Source organism: Otolemur garnettii, unplaced genomic scaffold (genome assembly GCF_000181295.1).
Source record: "Otolemur garnettii isolate 467f Iridium unplaced genomic scaffold, OtoGar3 scaffold00012, whole genome shotgun sequence".
Taxonomy (NCBI): domain Eukaryota; kingdom Metazoa; phylum Chordata; class Mammalia; order Primates; family Galagidae; genus Otolemur; species Otolemur garnettii.
The window spans coordinates 26,774,993-26,797,615 of NW_003852407.1; the positions used below are offsets into that span (position 1 = coordinate 26,774,993).

At 42.9% G+C, this 22,623-nt stretch overlaps 1 protein-coding gene across 5 annotated transcripts in view; it reads left to right on the forward strand.

The window, feature by feature from the left end:
- OSBPL1A (oxysterol binding protein like 1A) overlaps positions 1-22,623 on the forward strand; it is a 143,214-nt gene that overhangs the window by 45,425 nt on the left and 75,166 nt on the right. For all 5 annotated transcript variants that reach the window (XM_023510208.1, XM_023510209.1, XM_012802073.2 and 2 more), the window contains one exon: positions 20,945-21,101. In XM_023510208.1, the coding sequence (XP_023365976.1) occupies positions 20,945-21,101 (157 nt within the window). The remainder of the gene's footprint in view (positions 1-20,944; positions 21,102-22,623) is intronic.

Consider the following 22,623-nt stretch of genomic DNA (forward strand, 5'->3'; position numbering starts at 1 on the left):
CTAACTCAGCTGAGGGAGGTGGGGGGCAGAGTGACTGCCCTAACTCAGCTGAGGGAGGTGGGGGGGAGAGTGACTGCCCGCCCCTCATGGAGTCCAATAGCTTTCCTTCTATCTGCGGCGTCCGAAAGGGGAGTTGCTACATGGATTCCGCGTCTGAGTACGTGGAGATCTGAATAGAGACGAGCCCAGGTACTTTAGCTGCTTATCTTTTATATTCTTTAAAATAAACTTAAAAAATGTTTATTCAGCCAGGTGTGGTGGTTCACATCTATAATTCTAGCACTCCATGAGGCAGAGGAGGGAAGATTACTTGAGCTCAGGGCTTTGAGGTTGCTGTGAGCCATGATGTCACTGTACTCTAGCCACACTCTGTCTCAAAAAAAAAGAAAAAAATTTAAAAATCCCATGTTCTACACAATTCAATATAGGTCCATGCAGAATCCTGTGAGGTTCTCCCTTCACCCCGTATCCTGGCTCATCACTCTTCTCTTCCCCTGGTGCTCTTATTGGCAGCCTGATGTGCTGTCTTCTAGACCTTTTGAAGTACTCACGCATATGTGTGCTGTGGACCCAGGGAATTGTGTCTTTAAATTTCAGGTTAATGTGAGGGTACAGACCGCCAGGTGACAGTCCCTCTTGTAGTTGTGTCCTACACCCCTACATTGTGCCCACTGAGTGGGAGCACACAGAACCCTCTCCCTCCTCCCCTCTCTTCCCTCTTTGGTTCTCCCTCCCCCCAACTTGAACTGAAATGAGTTTTTCTCTTATATGGGCATGAATTAGATCATCTGTTGGCTCCATTTTAATATTTAATACATTGGATATTTGCTTTTCCATTCTTGTGATACTTTACTAAGAAGAATGTGTTTCGGCTCCATCCAGGTTAATACAAAAGATGTAAAGTCACCAATTATGACTGAATAGTATTTCATGGTGTACATATATCACAGTTTACTAATCCAGTCCTGGGTTGATGGGCATTTAGGTTGTTTCCACATCTTGGCGATTGTAAATTCAGCTGCAATACACAATCTAGTGCAAATGTTCTCATGATAAAATGAGTTTTTCCTTCGGGAAGATGCCCAGTAGTGGGACTGCAGGATCAAATGGGAGGTCTGATTGAGTTCTTGGAGGATTCTCCAATACTTCTTTCAAGAGTCACAGAGATTTCTTTTAAAAATCATAAATGAAGTAGCTGTATAATTGTTCTGACCTGCTTTTTCATGTGACAATTTGTCTCGAAAGTCTTTCTTGTCAGTATTACAGCTCTAGCACATTCTTTTTAAAGGTTGTGTAAAAGTCCATGATACAGTTGTGCCACAGTTTCCTTAAGCGTTCTCTTCTTGATAGCTGTAGTGGCCATTCTTCCTATTCCTCAGTCATTTTTAAATTCTTAGCTCCTGGGAGGAGATAAAAAGAATAGTAGAGTGGCACCTGTGGCTCAAGGAGTAGGGCACCGGCCCCATATAGCAGGAGTGGCAGGTTCAAGCCCAGCCCTGGCCAAACACTGCAAAAAAAAAAAGAATGATAGTCTCTGTGGTCCCTATATAAATAAATTTCATCTCAAGTACTAGTTCAGATTGGTCTATAGTGTCTACTGCCTTGTGGATTGCTGTGTTGAGAAGCTCCTGGGGCCAAGTCCAAGAGTCTGGGCTGATGAGCACAACTTAACCATGGTGGCAGGACAGATGCTAAGCATTTGTTCCTCTTCACCTTGAATGGCCCACCTAAGTTTTGTTACATTTGCCTAAATATAGTAGCCCTTCTGTGTGCTATTTCCTACTACAAGTCTTGAGAATCATTTGGTACAGTGTAGAAATTGCACTAAAATTAAGAGGCAAATGCCCTTTGTTTAAGTCTTGATTTGCTGTTGAACCAGCCACCTAATTCATTGAGATCCTAAAAGCCAATGTTTGGGAATGATTTTATCTTCCCACTACAGCCTCCGAGCATCAACCTCCATCCCACTTCCTTCTTCACTTCTGCTACAAAAGAAGAAATACTCCCCTTAATGAAGGCCGTCCCTTCTTCCTTTGTTCAGTACCCATCTCTCAAGGATACTTCTGGTTAGTTATTGCTTCCTCTACTGACTCTTTCAATACCATATGACTTTAAATACTGACTTGAAATTCCAGTCTTAGTTTCCTGTCACTGCTATAATGAATTACCACAAAGTTAGTGGTTTAAAAAATGCAGATTTATTCTCTTATAGTTCTGGAGGTCAAAAGCCTTAAAATCAAAGGCTCTGCAGGGCTGCGTTCCTACCACAGGATCTAGGGAGTTTCTTTGCTTTTTCTGGCTGTTTGAGACCTGCTGGTATTCCTTGCCTCAAGGTCCCATCCTTGTCTTTAAACCTAGCAGTGTGACATCTTCCAGTCTCTCTGATTCTGACCCTGACCTTCATCCTTCCTTGGTGAGGACCCTTGTGATTATATTGAGCCCTCCCAAATAATCCAGGACAGTCTCCTCATCTCAAGAGCTTTAGCTTAATCATATACAGGTATTCCCCAAGTTACAACCACCCAACTGATATACAACTTGCACTTAGGAATGGAGGCGGTTACAGGTAATAGCTAATTTACATAAAACTCAGCTTAAGAACAAACCTATAGAACCTATCTCATTTGTAACCTGGAGAATGCCTGTATCTGCAAAGTCACTTTTACCGGGAGAGGTAACATATTAACAGGTTCCAGAGAGTAAAGCATGGACCCCTTTGAGGAGCTGTTATCCTGAATACCACAGTTTCCAAATTTGTGTCTCCAGCTCTGATTTCTTGCTGGAGACTTATATATTCAGCTGTCAGCTTGATGTGTATAAAATGAATTCTTGATCTTCTTCCCAGGTGCCATTCCTCATGGGGTTGGCCTCAAATGGACCCTCTTTCATCTCCTAAAGCCAGAAAGTAGGAGTGGTTTATGACATTTGTGTGGAACACTGAGCACGACCTGTCCATTCTGCCTTCACGTCATAGCTGGAAGTCCTCTGTGTGCTGTTAGTGCAGGGGAGGGGTTAAAGGTGCAGGTGCTGGAGCTGAGGCTATCTATCGATAACATAGCTCCACCAATTCCTGTATCTTGGGGAAGTTATTTCATATCCCCCATTTCTTCATCTGCAAATGGGTCATACAATTATCATGAGGAATAAATTAGTATTTGTTGTGTATGTCAAACAGCCTTGGGTGTACTGAGGACATTAGCTGTCATTGTTGTCACCTGAGCTGACGTCTGGCCTCTGAACTGATCTCTGTGCTCCAGCTTTGCCCTGCTGGAGTTCACTGTGTGTCCACCATCCACAGGGATCCTCTGAGGACGATCACATCATTGCATCCCACCACCTAAAATCCTCTGGACAGAATTCACACTCCTTTCGTCCTCCAGGGCTCTCGACATAATCCTAATGGTGCCTTGTCCTCGCACTCGTCTTGTCCCTTTGCTCCCTCTGCTTCCCGCACTCTTGTCACACTGCTGCCCTTCCACCAGGCTCAGACATAGCAGTGATGAGAAACTGTATAAACCCATGTCTCATTGGAAGCTTGATTTCAATCCCTTAAATGACAACAATAGATTAAATCAAGCCTATCCAATTATAGAGAAGATGTGGAGAAAGATTTTAAGGACGCTTACTTCTTTTAAAATATTTTAAAATTATTTTCACTAAATGTTTTATCTTTTTTTTAAAAAGTTGTTAACTTATGTTACTTCCTTTATAGTGAAACGGTACTTTTATTTGTTTAATCTAAAGCCCATGTGGTTTCCTGTTGCCATGTCCCTTTAAGCTTTTTCAAATAAGCCAGAGCAATGTACATTTACTAATATAGGGGATGAAACCTTGGTACAGAGCAGTAGTGTAGGATAATAATTTTTCCAGCCCTGCAGGCTCTCTTGAGAAAATTATTTTTCTAGTATGCTCAGTGACTGAAGATTTAGTGACATTCTATAAAGCAAAGAGATTTCTTTTTCACAACGTGGATCCATTGTGTAAAATTATTTTGAAAAGAAAACTGTAATAAAGCATCACATTTTGTCCTCCTTTGCACATGTGTGTTTAAAGAATGCAGTGGCTATGTCAAGTAAAATTCTGGATATCATTGTAAGTGAACATTTCCTGGGAAAAGGGCTAAACGGTCAGACATATTGAAGAAAAAAAAGGTTTGATGAGAAACCAGAGGCTACCTGGTTCTGTGGAAAAGCTTTATTCTGCCAGAAAATCAAGCTGTAGAACTACTTTCTAGAAGAAAGTGGTTTTCTGCACATTTCTACCCTATCAGTGTCACTGTACTTTATATTCCTCTATCTCAAAGCCCTTAAACGGCTCCTTCCAGGTGGTCTTTTCTGACTGGGCAGGCCAAATTCATTTCTTCTTTGGCATTTCTTCAGTTTACACCTCTTTTATTGCCTTTCTTTGTGTTTTACTTGTCTCTTTAGGAGGGGGGACCATATCTGTTTACATCCCTGAAGTACAGAGCACAGAATCATAGCTGCTAAGTTCTAGTTGAAGGCAGGTGGTTGAAGAAATGTTGTTGATATTTCTGTCCTCCCTAAAAATATATTGGTATTCAGCAAAGAGCCCAAGATATTCATGCTGATTTCATGCATCTGTATTCACCACTTTGAATTCTATGGGAGCAGAGAGGAGGGACAAGCGGCCAGGGAAGAAGCAGGAATGAGGAGGTATGAGAAGATACATTGTGTTGGTTCTTAGAATCTGCAGGGAGCTGGGAGCCTGCTCACCAGGAGGGAGAGATGAAAAGTGGCTAAGGGGAGGGGGAAAGTGAATTGCATGACTTGATGAGTCTCTAATAATCTTCTAAGGAATTAGTTTTGAAACATTTTTTACCAGTTAAGTCAATAATTCCATCGTTGTTATTCTTTGCTACTAGTCTGAAGTAGCAGTTTCACGGAAAATTCCTGCTCTTTGAATATTATAAGTTCAGGACGTATTGTTTCTCTCACTGTGCGTTCACTTTCCTTTTTGGAAACATGTTGAGATCAGTTGCTCTGGAAAGGCTTTCTGGCCAGGTTTTCCTCTTAAGGCTATTTTGGTTGAAATATGCATGAATAATGCATGAAATCCAATAGTGTAGACTGGCAAAACCAGTGGATAGTTATGTCTTGAGGTTAAAACTGGTTTTAGCGTTTCTCAGCGGTTGTAAAGGTAGATCTTTTAAATTATGTCTGTTTGAGTTGAAACTTTCAAAACAGGGGTGATAATATAATGATTTTGGTTTTATGTGAAGACAGTAGCATGGGAACTGTTGTGACCTGTGTGAAATAAAGGTTAATCCAATAAGTGTAGCAGATAATGTTGAGAAAAGTGATAACATCTTCACTATATTTTATGTATAGAAGGTAGAGGATTGGACCAAGGTCACGGTTGGTGTTGTTGGTAAGAACTCCAAAGTACATCATGGTCATTTAGCTCACACTGTCTTATATGCCCAGGCCCAGTAATTTCTCCTTTTATAGTTTGTTTTTGAAATAGTTTTATGTTTCTTATCTGTTCTTTTCCTTTATCTCTTTTCATCTGAACCTGTCCAGGATTTAGTGATTTCATCCACCTCTGTATTCCTAACATTTATATCTCTGTTGCTCCCTACCTTACCCTCCTTTTTTTCTGAGATAAGGTCTTGCTATGTTGCCTTAGGGTGCCATGGCATCATCACAGCTCACTGCAGCCTCAAAATCCTGGGCTCAAGTGATCCTCCTGCCTCAGTCTTCCAAGTAACTGGGACTATAGGCACACACCACCATGCCTGCCTAATTTTTTCTATTTTGGAGAGAATTGGGTCTCGCGCTTGCTCAGACTGATCTCGAACTCCTGACCTCAGGCGATCCACCTCAGCCTCACAGAGCGCTAGGATTACCGGTGTGAGCCGCTGCGCCCAGTCCTCTAGTATCCCTTTTATAGTTATTAGTTACATATGCTGCTTCATTCTTGCTTTTAATCTGACATAACTTTTAATGTATTTCTTCCTCATCTCCCAAACAACACTGTGTGTTGTGTACAGGCAGAAACCTTGTATTAACTTTTATATTTCTACTACCTAGTACAAAACAGGTTATTAATTAGTTGATAGAATGTTTAGCAATAGCAGTGGTCTCCACCCTTTTTGGCAACAGGGACCACTTTCCTGGAAGACAATTTTTCCGTGGCCTGGGGGAAGAGAAGGGGATAGTTTCATGATCATTCAAGCACATTACATCTCCACCTCAGATCATCAGGTGTCAGATTCTCATAAGGAGTTCACAACCGAGGTCCTTCGCGTGTACAGGATACAATAGGGTTTGTTCTCCTTTGAGAGAATCTAATGCTGCTGCTGATCTAACAGGAGGCAGAACTCAGGTGGCCATGTGGGTGATGGGAGCAGCTATAAGGACTGCTGGAGCTTCCCTCACGTGCCCACTGCTCACCACCTGCTGTGGGGCTCAGTTCCTAACGGACCGTGGGCCTGTACTGGTCCAGGTGTTGGGATACCAAATTGAGAATTAGACAATGAATGTGAAACACGCTCTGCATGTAGTATATAGCACAACATTCCCGAGGGTGTCACAGTAGTGGAAGGGACTCTTCATCTAGTTATATGTTTATAATGTTAAATAATTACACAGTAGCTTACTCGTGTGTTTTAGGTACACAGGAGTGAATGAAATATATTCTTTACATTTTGAGTTGACTTTCTGGGATCCTCTTCATTTTTAAAAAAGGTTTTAATAACTCAATAAATAACATTTTATTTATTATTCTTTAATATTTACTGTAAAACCATGTGACTGTGCCTGAGCAAGAGCAAGATCTTGTCTCTGCTAAAAATAGAAAAACCCAGCTGGGCGTAGTGTCACATGCCTGTAGTCCCAGCTTACTCAGGACACTGAGGCAAGAGGATCCTTTCAGCCTAAGACTTTGAGGTTGTTGTGAGCTATGATGCCATGGCACTCTACATAGTGTACAGAGTGAGACTCTGTCTCAAAATAAATAAATAAATAAAAGATGTGCATTTTGTATTGTCTGGGCATTGAGAGGATTTTGGATTTTGTTAACCAAACACTCTTCTGGAGTGCTCCCTATAACAGGTGCTTTGTTAGGCATGGGGATACCAAGCTAAAGAGATCCAGTGCCAGAAATCAGTGTGTTTGTAACCCAGGGGAAGAGGCCGGTGCTTGGTAGATAAGGGCAGTGTAAAGTGAAAAGGGATCTGGTCCTTCAGCCCTGTGCAGCTACTCACTCCCAAGATGTCAGACTCTAGAGCAGCGGTTCTCAACCTGTGGGTCGCGACCCCTTTGTAACAATGAAAATACATCGCGACATTAGGATGGTTGAGAACCACTATCCTAGAACTTACCTTTCCCGGTGACTGTCTTCTCTGTAATCTGAGTTTCTTTCATCCTGCAGCATGACCCCTGCCTCCTGTTTTCGGCCCCCTTTTTCTAAACCCTGCTCCAGCATTTCTTTGATCACCCCTAGGCATCTGCTATACCTCTCTGTGTCTCTCCTCACCAGGCTTAGGCTGTGTGAGGCATCACACGGTCACCTTCCTGCTCACTGTCCCTGCTCGCACTCACCTGGCAAACTCTAGTCTGTTCTGCTCCCCTTCCACGCCAGTCCTCAGGCAGCTCGCTGAGGCTGGAGACACACACAAGCCCGTGCTGCAGGGCCTCACTGTTTCCTTCTCTTGGCTGCTGCCCAGCAGGGCTGTTAACGTTTCTCTTGTCACTGATTTCTACATGCTGATTTCTTACTTCCTACCTCACCTAACATTTCTAATATTTTTTCTTTCATCCTGCTCCATCTGAGGACATTGTTTGTGTCACTGAGAATTCCTCTTTCTACTTGGAAAGCCACCAGCACATGAGCATGTGTCCCTATACCCTGCCTTGATGAACAAGATGAATGTTATCCCTGACTGAGGCCAGACCCTGTGCTCATGCCTCTCAGCCCCTCTCGCCCACACCAGGGCATCATGCGGGCGGTTCCCTCTGCCTGCCAGGTAGTCAAGAGTTCCTCAGCATATCTTTCCTTAAAAAGAAAACTAAACCTTTGACCCCATACCCCGTTCCTTCCCCATGCCCTCCGTGAGCATTCTCCATTAGTTCCTCCGTGGCGCTGTGGTTTCTGGGGACGGGTCCCTCCGTGTTGGTGGAGCCTCCTGTCTCAGTTTCCTTCTTTCTCCCTGCTCACCAGCACTTAACGCTGTCAATTACGGCCTCCTCCTCGGAACACTTTATATATATACTTGGCTTCTAAAATTCTGCTCTCACTTGATCCTCTCACTTTGTTTTGCTCATCTTTTCTCCCTAACGTTTGGTACTGAGGCTTTGTCTGTGGGCCAGTAACATTGGCATAACCAGGAGTGTATTGGAAGTGAAGAACTCAGACCTGGTGAGTAAGAACCTGCAGCTTTGGAAATCCCAGCTTTGCAAATCCCTAGGCGATTTGAGGCTCATTAAGCCTGAGCAGCGTTGTCTTAGATGACCTCTTCATGTCTTGTGCCTTTAAACCTCATCTATCCTGTTATTCCGTTGGTTTTGTATCTCCAGGCTCATTCTTCCCCCGGAGGTCAGATTCATATCTAAGTATCTGCTCAACATGCTTATTTAAGTGTCTAATGGGGTCTCTTAAATGTCTTAAAATTTCCAGAAGAGAACTTTGATTTCTAGTCACAAGGCTGCCCCCTCTGTAATCTTTCGAGTTACTTAGGCCAAGGCTGAGAACCTTGGATTATCCATCACAGATGCTTTTATTTTTTTTTCTCTCATACCCCACATTCAGTTCATCACCAGATCCTGTCAGGTCCACCTCCAGAATACAGAAGATCTGGCCAGGTCTCCTAATTTCTTGCCATCACCCAGGCCTCAGCCCTGCCACCTCTTGCTTGGGTTGTTACTTAGCTTTCTAACTAAGTCTCTGCTTGCAACTTCCCCCAGCATTTTCCACACTGAATTCAGGATGCCCTTTTCAAAATGTGAATCAGTACCCGTTGATTCTCTACACAGATGCCCTGATGGCTCCCTGCGCCCCACTAGCTCTTGGCCTTCTGAGCGCCTCCCTCCTACAGGTCTCTGCTCCCTGTGACTTCCTCCCCCTGGAGCATTCTCAGCCCAGGTCCCTGCAAGGCTGGCTCCCCATCCCTTCATTTTCCTGCTCAGGGAGACCTTTACCCTGTCCTTTTCTATCCTTTTCCTTGCCTTGTAATGATAATTTTTTTTGGAAATAGTGCCTCTCACATAGTACGTATTTGTTTATTAGTTCTCTCATGACATAAATACTAGCTTTCTGTTAAAGGAGGGAAATGATGTATTTTTTTCCCTGAAATAGTGCCAGACAAAGAAAGAGGTGTGTGATATATATCTATTGGACAGACAAGTGCATAGCCCAGGTATTTTAACAGGAATTCAGAGGAGAGGCAGCTGAAAAACTGGAGAAAGCATCACAGAATAAACAGCATTTGGGGCAGCGCCTGTGGCTCAGTGAGTAGGGTGCCGGCTCCCTATACGGAGAGTGGAGGGTTTGAACCCGCCTCGGCCAAACTGCAACAAAAAAATAGCTAGGTGTTGTGGCAGGCGCCTGTAGTCCCAGCTACTCGGGAGGCTGAGGCAAGAGAATCACCTAAGCCAAAGAGCTGGAGGTTGCTGTGAGCTGTGACGCCACAGCACTCTACTGAGGGCAACAAAGTGAGACTCTTGTCTCTTTTAAAAAAAAAAAAGCATTTAAGGAGTGTTTTGAAAGGTCAGTTAGAGCCCTTCAGACAGATAAGATGCAGGGAGAATTTCTTCTGGGGGAAGGAAACACGTGCAGAGGAGAACATTGTTTTCAAATCTATCCTGAAAGCGGGTGTGGCTGAAGCGGGTGTGTGTGTGTGTGACTGTTTTGGATGTTGAGGGCAGGGACAAGAGATAAAGCCAAGCGGGTGTTTAGGACCAGCTTGTGATGAGTCTTGTTATAAGATTGTCCTGAAGAATTTGCATTTGCGTGTATAGATGGTAGGGAGCCTGCAGGAGTACGTGGGGTCATGGCAGATTAGTGCTTTGGAAAGTTTCATTCCCTTAGTAAACATTTTGGCATTCTTACAGTGTGCTTGCATTATACTAAGAATTGGCAAGTCAAAGAGAAAAAGCGTGCTCCCTACTCAGAAGTTCACATTCTAGTAGAGTACTTGTATTTTAGAGTAGAGGTTGATTTGGGGTCTTGGGGTCCTAAGTGGGACGACAAGGGCTTGCACAAGAGCAGATGTCTTTGAGAAAGGGAAGTTTCACTCTCTCCCTTGATTGCTGTGGAGGACACACATCCTTCTGAGCTCTGCTGTGGGGGCAGGGGCTGCTCCCAGGAAGCCTGGCTGACTGTCCCCACTTGACCAAATCCCCCAGCAGCTCTTTTTGCACACGGTGCCTTAGCACTTCTCCTGAAGTTCTGTATTAGTTGTGTGACTTTTTGCTTCTTGCTAGCCCTGCCACTTGGCCAGATAGGGGAACTTCCAGAGAAGTGGAGGCAGTAAATATTTTAAGATGCATTTTAGGGCAAAATGGAGCAAACTTAGGGAAGTGCCTTGTGGAGGAAGATCCTTAGGATTCCCATTTATTTACTGAAAATTCCTACTTGGCACACAGCATCTTAAAGTCTTGTGTGGTGTAAATTGAGCGTTGGTCTCCTGTTCTGCCTCTTTCTGTAGTCCTGCTCTGGTTCGTGGCACTGCCACTCACACGTTGTGGAGGCTGCAGGTGTGTGAATCATCCTTTACCCCTGCGGTCCCCAGCCCCGGGCTACAGACCAGTACCAGTCCATGGCCTGTTGGGAGGTGATACGTGAGGGAGTCTCATTTGTATTTACAGCTACTCCTCATCGTTTGGTATCACGATTGAGCTCTGCCTCCTGTCAGGTCAGCAGGGTCTTAGATTCTCACAGGAGCACAAACCCTTCTGTGAACTGCGCATACGAAGGATGTGGGTTGTCCATCCCTCCTGAGAATCTAATGGCTGATGGTCAGAGGCGGAGCTGAGGTGGTGATGCCAGTGTGAGGACCGTCTAGTTGCAGGAAAACAAGCTCAGGGCTCCCTCTGACTCTGCACTATTGTGAGCTATATCATTATTTATTACAGTGTAATAATAACAGAAATAAAGAGCAGAACAAATGTAATGCCCTTGATCATCCTGAAACCATCTCCCCCTTCCCTAGTCCATGGAAAATTACCTTCCAGGGAACCAGCCCCTGGGACCACTGCTTTGCTCCCTTCTCCCATACCCTCTGTGGAACCTCGGCGTCTAGCCTCGCTTCTCCCCTGCATTTTCTCCCTCAGTATTCATTCCCAGTGCCTCAGTCCAACCTCCCCCTCCTTTTGACCCCGCAGACTGTGACGGGCCTTCCTGGCAGGCTTCTCTGGTGCTGCTTTTTGTCCCTGTGAGCTGTCTTTTCCACTGCATATAGTCGGGGCTGGTAGACTGAGAAATGGCCCCCAAACATACGTCCATGTCCTAATCCCCAGAACCTGGAAGTATTACCTTCCTTAGAAGACAAGATCTTTGTGGTTGTGATTCCCTTAAGGCTTCTGAGATGAGATGATTGTCATAGCACATCCAGGTGGGACCTAAATGCCATCACCAGCAACCTTAAATGATAAAAGCAGGAGACTAGACAGAAAAGAGAAGCTGATGTGACGATGGCGACAGAGATGGGAGTGGTGATGATGAGTATTTTTGTACTTCTGGACTCCAGAATTATGAGACATTAAATTTCTGTGCTTTTAAAACCCCAAATTTGTCATAGTTGTTACAGTGGCCATGGGAAGTGATACATTAGGGCTTTCTGTGAAGTGTAAACCTGATCTTCAGTCTCTGGAAAAATGCCCACTGACGCTCCATCACCCATGGTCAAAGCCCAAACTCTGAAATCTGACCCACTTTTATGCCTTATTTCTGAGGCCCTTGGCTTTTCCCTCTGGCCACCCTCCGTTCTAGCTGTGCCAGAAATAATCTTGACCACAAACCTTGTTCTTTCAGGCCTTGGTGCTGATTTTCCTTCTCCTGGCACCTGGTGTTCTCACTCCCTGCCTTAAAGCCTCATTCGTCCTCCCCAGGGCAGCTCAGATGTCATCTCTGCCTGGAAACAGGACCCTGTTCTCTGCACTTTCTTCTCCCCCACCCCCCAACCACTTAGTTTATAGGCACATCTCTGTATGTGTCTTGCACTTTGAAAATGTGGAGGGCACCAGCCATACCTCGTTAATTCTTTTTTAAATTTCAAATTAATATGAGGGTACAAATGTTTAGGTTACGTTGTTTTCATTTCTAAGGTAAAGTTCAAGTTGTAGTTGAGCCCTTCACCCGGGGGCGTGCTGAACACCCTCACGTTGTGCACATTAGGTGAGAACCCACCAATTGCCCTCCTTCCTCCCCACTCCTCTCCCTTCCCCCCTCCTTGCCTGACTAGATTTCTATATTTATGTTTCATTATTCATATGGGCATTCTCATTACTCTTTGTAAACTATTTCAGCAACTAGCACTTTACCTGGTGTGTGGTCAACACTTAGTAAATGTTGATTCGTTAAATTGAAGTCACGTGAAAATATTTTGTTTTCTAAACATGGATTATTTTGTAACTGGCCTGTAGTTCTAGAACTATTTTTTTGTAGAGTGAATACATATGTGACCTTCCTGAAATAACGCTGAAAAAGGATGTTAGCAAGATAAATTGGGAAGCTCTGGCTTTAGTAGTCTAAAATAGATAGATACAAGAGTTCCGGTAGCCCACACACTGTGGTTTGTATAATTCTCCGTCTCAAATTACATGTGCAGATTTTGCAAGTTGTAGAAAACAGTAAATTTAGATGCTTGGATACAAGCCAAAAGTTTTAAGAAACTCTGTCACAAGCAACACTGTGCCATTTGGTCGATTTTGACCTTGGGCATCAATCAGGGAAGATAAGTCTAGAATGTCTCTCACTCTGGTTGCCTGCTGCCAAGACACTGTTTCAAGTTTTTGTAACTTCCTTAGCACATTACTGTGGCAGGCTTCTGGATCCATCCTGATTTTAGTTGGTAATTTATTTTAGATATGGTAAGTTTTTGTTTATTTTCTTTGTGTCCTTCATATTTCTGAGTTTATGTAACTGTACCTTAAGGCCAAATAAACACGTAGCCCTGGTATTTTAAGGTGCACCTTGGGTTATTTTGGACGTTTTAGAACATGGCTAGTGCGTGGGAAACCCTGAACAATAAAGGTATTAAATTGAGCATGTCCGCATTTCCTGGCCGTTTTTTGCTACCTAGAGTAACAAGAGGAAGAGTGACTTGGCCACGTCTTGCTCTTTGTACTCTTTGTTCTCAGACTGATTTCCAAAGGTCATGTTAAAAAAGTGCTTATCAGGATAACTTACAAGCGTTACTGGCACGTTGATATTTTGAACTTTCTGGCATCTGTTTTTCAGCCTTTTAATAGAAGGAAAAATTAATAAATCAGCACCTGAAAAGTTAGCTCATTCAAAAAAGTAGCATAGGTGTTAGGATCCTCCTAATTCTAAAGTAAAGTCATGGTAACCCGATGGCAGCCATTGGCTTCCATGTTATTTTGACAAGAAAGAGGACTGTGTTCAATCTGAAATATGCTTAAAATAATTATAAGGCCTAACATAGAGAAGAACTTTAATAATCTGGGTTATTGGAGACTTGTTACATTAAAATAAATTTTGTGGATTTTTTTAGCCATTTATTACAAAAATAGAATGAAAACTCTGAAAACAAAATAATCCTTTCTAATTTAATGAAAAATTTGTTTTTTGTTTCCTGTGTGAGAGTTATATGCAACTCATGTAGCACTTTTTACAGTGCACACCACGTGAGTTGTATGTCACTCATGGCATACTTATTGAATTTGTTTCTGAGAACTGAGTCTTTTGTGATTCCACAAGTACTTAGCTGTATGTAGAGTGGACCTTGGGTGGTCTAGGATGAGGACCTCTGAATCATACCCCATAAGTATGAGCAACAGTGTTACACCATATGGTTCTTATTGATTTCCTTCAAGGAGCACTCAGACAAAAACATTCAAAGTGAAATATGAGATTGGAAGTTGGTGGTAAGAGAATACAGGCTTGGGCTGGAGCAGGGCCACAGGAGGTGGGGCAGATCTGCCGATTGACAGTGAAGACAATGAGCAGAGGTTTCACAGCTTCTGAAGGCCATGGGCTCAAAACCTGCATGAGTTAAATACAGGCATATTGTTATAAAGGCAATTAATGTGTTCATACTACTGTGTTAATTGAGAAATTAGGTAGATATTCTACCTCTGGTGCTGATACTTTTTCTCTAAAATATGTACAATTAACAATTAACTCATCTGAATCCTTTTGGAATAAACAGGAATAAACAAACCCACAAGTGAGTACATATCAAGTTATTCCATTTCCTGTCATCATTCAGGGCTGTAAAGAGTTTTCTAATTGCCTATCAAAAGTTCAGTAAATAATGTAGGGCTATTTCATAAATCCCTTACTCTCAGGGGCTGTTTTAGGATATATTTTCACTTTGTGATTATTTCAGTTTAGATGCTGATGGTTTTTTTTGTTTGTTTTTTTTGTATTTTTAACGGGGTAGCAGCTGGACCACCCACCTTCTCATACCCACCATCTACTCTACTCCTCCCCGGGCTGCCCTGGCCCTGGGGTGTGGGGCTGTAGCATGTTGCTGAGGCATGAGGAGCAGCTGAGCCCCACCTGCTGAAAGGCAGGCCTGACAGGCAGGGTTGAGGAAGGAGGGGTCAGGTGAGAGGGGCAGGCTGACCTCTGTGTTTCATGTGGGGCTCATTGTACCAAGGGCTCACGGGTCACTGGCTCTCCAAGTGCCAGGGGTGGGCAGGTGGTGGCACCGAGCCCTTCCAGCACTGTGCCCTGGTGGAAAAAGCACTGACCTGCCGTGCCCCACATCCCCTCTTCTGACGTGCCTTTTGCACCCCTCCCATTAGGACAATCAGTCCCCTCCCATCTGGGAACACCTTTCTTGTCCTCTTTCCTAGCCAGTTCCCAGTACCTGGCCACCTGCCCAGGGCTGCCCCCTCCTCTCCCATCCTCTCCCATCCTCCACCCCATCCTGGCCAGCCCAGCTGGTTTTGTAAGATCCTGGGTTGGTGCATAATGTTTTCTTTTCTTGTAATTTAAACAGGCCTAGTATTGTTGCTTCTATTTAATGGACACGAAATAATGTTAGAGGTTTTTAAGTGATTAAATGTGCAGACTATCCAAAAAGAAAAAAAAACCTGTTCCAGGGGTCAGTGAAGTATCCTGACAATTTTAGGTAGCTTTGTTTATTATAGAAATATATGTATTTGTCAGGGGAAAATGCAGTGGGAAATAAAAAGAATAATGAAAGGCTAACATTGTCTAGCTATGTATATTGTTAAAATAAGTTTCTTCTGCTACATTTAAAAACACATCTGAAGAAAAACCAACCAATTTTGCTTCCACATGGTTATCATTTGTTCTTGGCATTGAGGTGAGGTCTACAGGACCAGAATATGCTTCATGGAACCGAGGTGATAGCTCTTTAGTTTGGATTGACAGGTTTTCATCTGTATGCTTGGGTTTCTGTTTTTGATTTATTATTGTTAATTGTCTTTATTACAGTAAAATATGCATAACATAAAATTTACCGTCTTAGCCTTTTTTTTTTTTTTTTGTAGTTTTTGGCTGGGGCTGGGTTTGAACCTGCCACCTCTGGTGTATGGGGCTGGCGCCCTACTCCTTTGAGCCACAGGTACCACCCCCACCCCTGTCTTAGCCATTTTTAAGAGTACAGTTCAGTGGGATTAATGTGCAACCATCACCACCATCCATCCCCAGAACTTTTTTGTCATTCCAGACCCATTAAGCACTAACTCCTCATTTGTCTCTCCCCTTGTTTGTATGTTTGAAAGCTTGAGTATTAAATTGTCCTTATGCTGCAATCAGAGAGCGCTGTTACCAGCACAGGGGAGGTATTAAGCATATTCTTCTTATTACTTTATGCTTCCCATTAAGGCAATAATAAATTGCCCAGGATCATTGGTTAGTAGATAAGTCTTGGCACATTTGATGTGTGTGGGCAAATGAATGAGCCCACAGTTGTAAGACTAAATTATCACCTCAGAGGCACTGAGATCTAGCACTCATTTATTTTACTGGGACATGTGAAAGTTAGTTCTGTGGGTGGGCTTTGACTTCGATCAGTAAACCTCCACAGTGGCTGTGTCCTCTTTGGTATTTAGCTAAACATGTTTGAATTTAAATATCCTAGAACTGTGGACTTCCGTAGGAAACAGCATTACACTGGAGACAGACAGACCGGTGTGACCAAGGCTGTGAAGGTATAACCTGTTAAGGTTGTTCTGTGTTACCAAGAAAGCAAACCAAGCTATTTCATGTTACGTGTATTTAAACACACTTTTTAATGTTTAAATATTATGGGTACATAATAGTTATATATCTTTGTAGGGTGCATACAATGTTTTGTATAGGCATCCAGTGTGAATTCATCCAGGCAGGGTCACTGAGGCCTTCATCACTTCAGGCATTTACCATTTCTTTGTGTTAGAAACATTCCCTTCCACCCTCACTTGTTGTTTAGAGTCACTTTGTTGTGCTGTCAGATACATTGTTCATTCTGCCTGTGTATTTGTACAGATTGACCATCCCTCCTTTATCCCTCCCCGTTATCCTTCCCTGCCTCTCCTAAGATCATTCTCCTCTCTGTTTCCACATCAGCAGTTGTTTTTACTATGAGCTCCTACATGTAAGTGAGACCATGTGAGATTTGTCTTTCTGTCACACTTACAAGTATTTGATGTCTCTCAGTTCATAGTTGTAGAAGTCACTGAGGTTTCATTTTTAAGCTGCTAGTCAGTTTTTATCTCAAGGGCGTGATAAATCACATAATCGGTCATGTTTCCTTCGTTACCTTTGAAGCTGCAAAGCTCAGAGATGATGACTTATCTCTAGTGAGTGTGCAGAACCTCATCGTGGGTATTAGGAACGACCTCAGGCATTGCTTCATTTTGTATTTTCTTTGTCTCATTGTCTGCCTTTGGCTTGTACAGATCTTACGAAGTCAGACTCATGGCCTCACCCCTCACTCCCACCCTGAGTCTTCCCTGGCCCTTTACTGAGTGCTTCGTTCCTTTCTGCAGTGGACCTTGCTGTTCCTGTTGCTCAGATAGTCCCTGGATCGTAGTTTTTTCCTCCTCTCCCTCCTCTCCTCCTCCTGGTCAGCATACCTGACTCCATCATCACCCAAATCCTTCCCTGATGCTCTGTTCTCCACTCTATAAAGTTGATCGATGCTGCCTTTTTGTCCCCTGCCCTCATTCAGACTTCTGTCTTTGCACCTTGGAAAATTTACTGAACTCATGTCTTCACAGGACAGTCTGCTACTGCTAGACCATGGTCAGGGACCAGGCTCGTGGTTCTTTGAATCTACATGCCTTGCAGGTGATACAAGGAAGAAGGAATGAAGGAGCCAATGGAGAATTAATAAATGACTATTGGCCTTTGCAGTGTGGGGGCAATCAGCGACCTTTGTCAGAGCCCTTCAGGGAAGGATGGACATAGCCTGATTACTGTAGAGCAGGGAAGGGTTTGGGAGGAGGTTGGCAGGAGTACTGGAGGCGGGAGCAGGAGAGGTGTAGGAACAGGGAGACAGAGTAGAAGAGCTCCGTCTCTGGGGAGGGAGTGGGGTGAGGAAGGGAGTCCTGCGCTGCTGGCCGTGGAGGAAGAGGGTCTGCCCTGCCATCTGATGGTGGTGTCCCAGGTACACGTAGCAGGCCATGCGGGTGTTCTTGGAGGGACTGAAACAGGCACAGGTAGCTTATGGGCCTTCAGCCTGTGTATTCACTAAGTTGAAATCTTGTTTAGGGAAAAGTCTGTCTTTGCGTATAGAAGCTCATACTGCTTCTTGTTTAGTGTTTTACTGTGTATCTGCGTTTTGTTAAATTTCTTTTTAGATAGGCCTATCTCAGCCTTGGGATTATGTATCTCTTGAGGATTTTTGCTTCAGGGGTTTTGGTTTTCATGACATCTAAGTTACAAATTAACAATGCATCTTAATCCTAACCATTACAGGCACAATTATTTTGTTTGACTTTTCAAATTCTTAGTTTTTTTTTTATATGAAGCAGATTTTAAAATACAGAAGTAAAGAACTGCCCCTGCCCACTGGCCCCAGATTGGTTTTTATCCTTAACTCAGGCTGTGTCCTGCTGCCCCCTCGGGACCTCTCTCACCTCTGAGTGAGCACCACTTCCAGTTGTTCAGGACTTGCCCTTAGCACCATCCCTGCCTTATAGCCTTTCCTGGCATCCCTCTGTTTACTCCAGAAAATTGACTGATCCCCTCTTTGTCTCGTGTGCCCCAAACAGACGACTGTAATTTTACTGCTTTTGTTTGTTCATATCTCTGCTTACCTGAACCAGACTGGTCTTTCTTTAATGCAAAGGAAAAGTATTTCTTTGCTTGCATTCTAGAGTTCTAAACAGTATCCTGACTTTTTGAGTTAGCATTATGTTAAAAGCTTTAATTTAAGTATGGAGAATCCTCAAAGAACTCAAATTAGACCTCCATTTGGCCCCACAATCCCACTACTAGGCATCTACTTAGAAGAAAAAAAAATCATTTTATCATAAGGACATTTGCATTAGATTGTTTATCGCAGCTCAATTTGCAGTTGCCAAGATGTGCAAACAACCTAAATGCCCATCAACTCAGGAATGGGTTAACAAGTTGTAGTATATGCTCACCATGGAATACTATTCAGCCATGAAAAGATGGTGACCTTACATCTTTGTATTATCCTGGATGGAGCTGAAACACATTCCTCTTAGTAAAGTATCACAAGAATGGAAAAGCAAGTATCCAATGTACTCAGTCCTAACACAAAGCCAGTAGACAATCTAATACACACCCATGTAAGAGAAAAACTCATTTCAGTTCAAGTTGGGGGGAGGGGTAACAAGAGGGTGGCGTGCTCCTGCTGAACGGGCCCAGGGTGGGGGTGTTCGGCACCTTTTGAGTGTGGGACATAACCACAAGAGGGACTCTACCTAACAACATCAAATCACCAAACACAATCAAACAAACCTGGTTGTTTGTACCCTCACCTTAACCTGAAATTAAAAAAAAAGTTTTAATTTTCTATTGTACTCAACTTTTTATAAATATAATTTTAAAAATTACTTATTTAATCTGACAGGTGACTGTCATCCTATTATTAGCTATTCCAGTTGTCTTTTGTTTTTTTCAATAAAAGTTTATTTCTTTTGGTCTGCCAAAACTGATAATGAAAAATAAATGTTTCTTTAAATATATTATTAAAATATCTGTTTCTTTGCCATAAGGTTTATGACAGGGCAAGCTATATTTTCACAAATTACATTAAAGTTATATTTACAGAAAAATAATTTTCTTTTTTTTCTTTTTTTTTTTTTTGAGACGGAGTCTCAAGCTGTCGCCCTGGGTACAGTGCCGTGGTGTCACAGCTCACAGCAACCTACAACTCCTGGGCTTAAGCGATTCTCTTGCCTCAGCCTCCCAAGTAGCTGGGATTACAGGTGCCCACCACAATGCTCGGCTATTTTTTTGTTGTGTTGTCATTGTTTGGCAGGCCAGGGCTGCATTTGAACCCGCCAGCTCCAGTGTATGTGGCTGGCGCCCTAGCCACTTGAGCCACAGGCGCCGAGCCCAGAAAAATAATTTTTCTAACATTGCAAGTCTTTCTGCAAATAACTTACTCAGAAGGTCTAGCTACGAGGTCAAGGTGTGTTGTCCAGCCTGCAAGATGGATTGTCCGACAGTTTGTTGTTCTTCTGAATCAACCTTATATGATAACAGGAAGGTTCCATGATTTTTGCTTAATTATAGAGCACGGTAGTTGGGGGAGGGGGAGCACTGAGATATTTTCTTTGTTGGCCACTTTAGCTGTAATACATACTTAGTAGATTGTTAGTAAGTGTATCTGAGGAAGTTTGCTAAGCTGTGTGTCAGAGTCTTGCCTAGAGCTGAGAGCAGGTGAGTGAATCATCATCTGCTTAAGATGGGAAGTTGTAGGTTGTCTTGAATTTCTATTTTAATTAAAACTTGGCCACTATTTAAAGTTTCATGGAGAGGAAATGACTACTGTTTTGAGCTGAAATACATGCTGTGTTAAACATGGAGTCAGAAAGCCTGGGTTCACATAGCGGTTCCCCCACTCACAAGCCTGGAGACCATGAGCACTTTTGTTAATAACCACATAGTCCTGCCTCCCTTTCACCAAAGCATCCTGAAGTTGCTTAAAAGAGATGAAGAATGCAAAAGTGCCTGCAAATGTAGAGTGTCAGACAAAAATGAGTGCCTTACTATTCCGAACAGGAAGGTGACACCACACTGAACAAGTAGCCACTTGGGAACGTGGCATTTCCATCTTCAGGATCCCTGCCTGACAGTTAGTATATGGACACTTTAGGATTTAGCTTTGAGGAATTAAATGGTATCATACTGGACCAAGTATTTTAAAAAATATTTTAAAATTACCTTCCCATTTGTGTCTGTTGTAGTGGATATAGTTTAAACTTCTCATAAAGACAGCTGCCATAGCCTTTTCATTATTTGTGGTTAAAAAAATGGAATGGTGGAAGACAGAGATGGAAATTTGGGGGGCAACAGATGAAAATGATTTCTTGAGGAATTAGGTAATCTCAGGAGATCGCTTTTCCTCTATAGGATCTGCTTAATTGAAAGCTTATATAAGCGTACATCTGTTTCATAAATCCATGTTAGCCTTCTTGGGTCCAGGTTCTCTGAAATCCCTGAGGGAGTAGTTAACGGATGGATTGTTGAAGGACAAAGTAGGCTGCTTAAGTTTCAAAGCCAGGTGCATTAAGGGAGGTATCCATTGTTACTGAAGCCTCGTGCCCAAGTTCAATGCATTAACTATGAACCCGCTCTGCCACAGATTCCGAGTCCGAGCAGTCCCTGAGTAGATTGGAAGCAGTTACAGCACATTCCTTTGAAGAGGAAGGAGAGCATTTGAGCAGTGGAAGACACAGAATGTCTGAAGGAAAAGATTGTGGTGGTGGAGATGCTCTCTCCAATGGCATCAAGAAGCACAGGTAGGACGGCCTCTACCAGTTCTCACTGCTGCCTTTTTTATGATAAAATAGCTGTGAGTTCATAAAGAAATGTATGCTTTGTCTTCAATAACCCTCTCGCCCCCCATATTGGGAGTTGTATTACTATGTCACCTGGAAGGATCTAACTCACATACTTTTTCCTTTGTCTTTCTAAGAGCTATCATCTGTCATTTTAGGAACAAAATACAAACCTTGGGTTTAGCATCCATGTTTTTAGGGGCACGTATCAGTCCTTTTTGGTGATTTAGAAAGGTTATTCAGAACTGCGACCTGTCGAAACCGATGCTCTGCTCCCCTTTTCCTCATGCATCTTTCAGGACTCTGCCTCCCAGTGCTATTTTAGTTTCTCGTCATTTGATCTGGTTGGTTTTATTAAGAATGAATGGTAATATTGCCAGCCTGTTGACATAATTTAGTTAAATTTAAACAAAGGCTTCTGTTAAGACCCAGGTTTCCTTGAACATACCCATTTATGCCGCCTCATAACGTTAGTAGGTTTTTATCCCCTCGATGGTTTAGGTCTAGAGATTGTCCCAAGTTAATGAGATGTAACAGACACCACAGTTCTCTGGTTTCAGCACAAGTTTACAGACACAGTGGCACATGAGCGTGCTTGTGTTCACGTAGTAAAATGTTTTATAAAGTTATCTGGGAAGGATATACCCTATTGTCATTGTAGAAATCACTTTTTGAAGTTGTTATTTGTTAATTTTTACAAAATAGTTTTGTTGATTCGTATATTTGTAGATTGTGTAACTCTAACCTCATTTCTGCACCATGATTCTGGCCAGAACTGGTCTCAACTATTGTTCTGGAAAAAATGTATGCATCACTTCTTTGACTTAATGTATATTTCTTATCAACAAAAGTGTCTCACTTTGTACTTTTGAAAGAGCCGTGAGTTTTAAGTAACTAGGTAATAACGGTCTTTTTATTGGGATTTTGTTCTCTAAATATGCTTATTGATGGTCATCCCTTGCAGTTTACCATCGCAAATTACGTGGCTAGCAGTGTCTTTTCTGATCACTCTGTAGTTGCTGTCAGCTTCTTTGAGTTCAGGACTAATTCTGTTGAGAGCATGAAACTACCTAACAGTTAACCTGGAAGGCCTACCAGTCTCTAGAGTAAAGACAACCTTTAATTTATTTAACACATACATGGTACCAGTCTGGTGGGAACACAGGTGAAATTGCTGGATGGCCACAAGGCCATTTTTTGGTTGCAGCCATCATTGTTGTTTGGCGGGCCTGGGCTGGATTCGAACCTGCTGCCTTAGGTATACGTGGCTGGTGCTTTAGCCACTTGAGCCACAGGTGCCAAGCCTAATCAAGAAGTTTATTTGAAGTCTTTGTGTCTTATCCAAACAATTCATGTGAAAATTGTACTCACCCTTAATCATGGCTTTTCTTTAATATTGAAAACTAACGGCTTGGCGCCTGTGGCTCAAGCGGCTAAGGTGCCAGCCACATACACCTAAGGTGGCGGGTTTGAATCCCCAGCC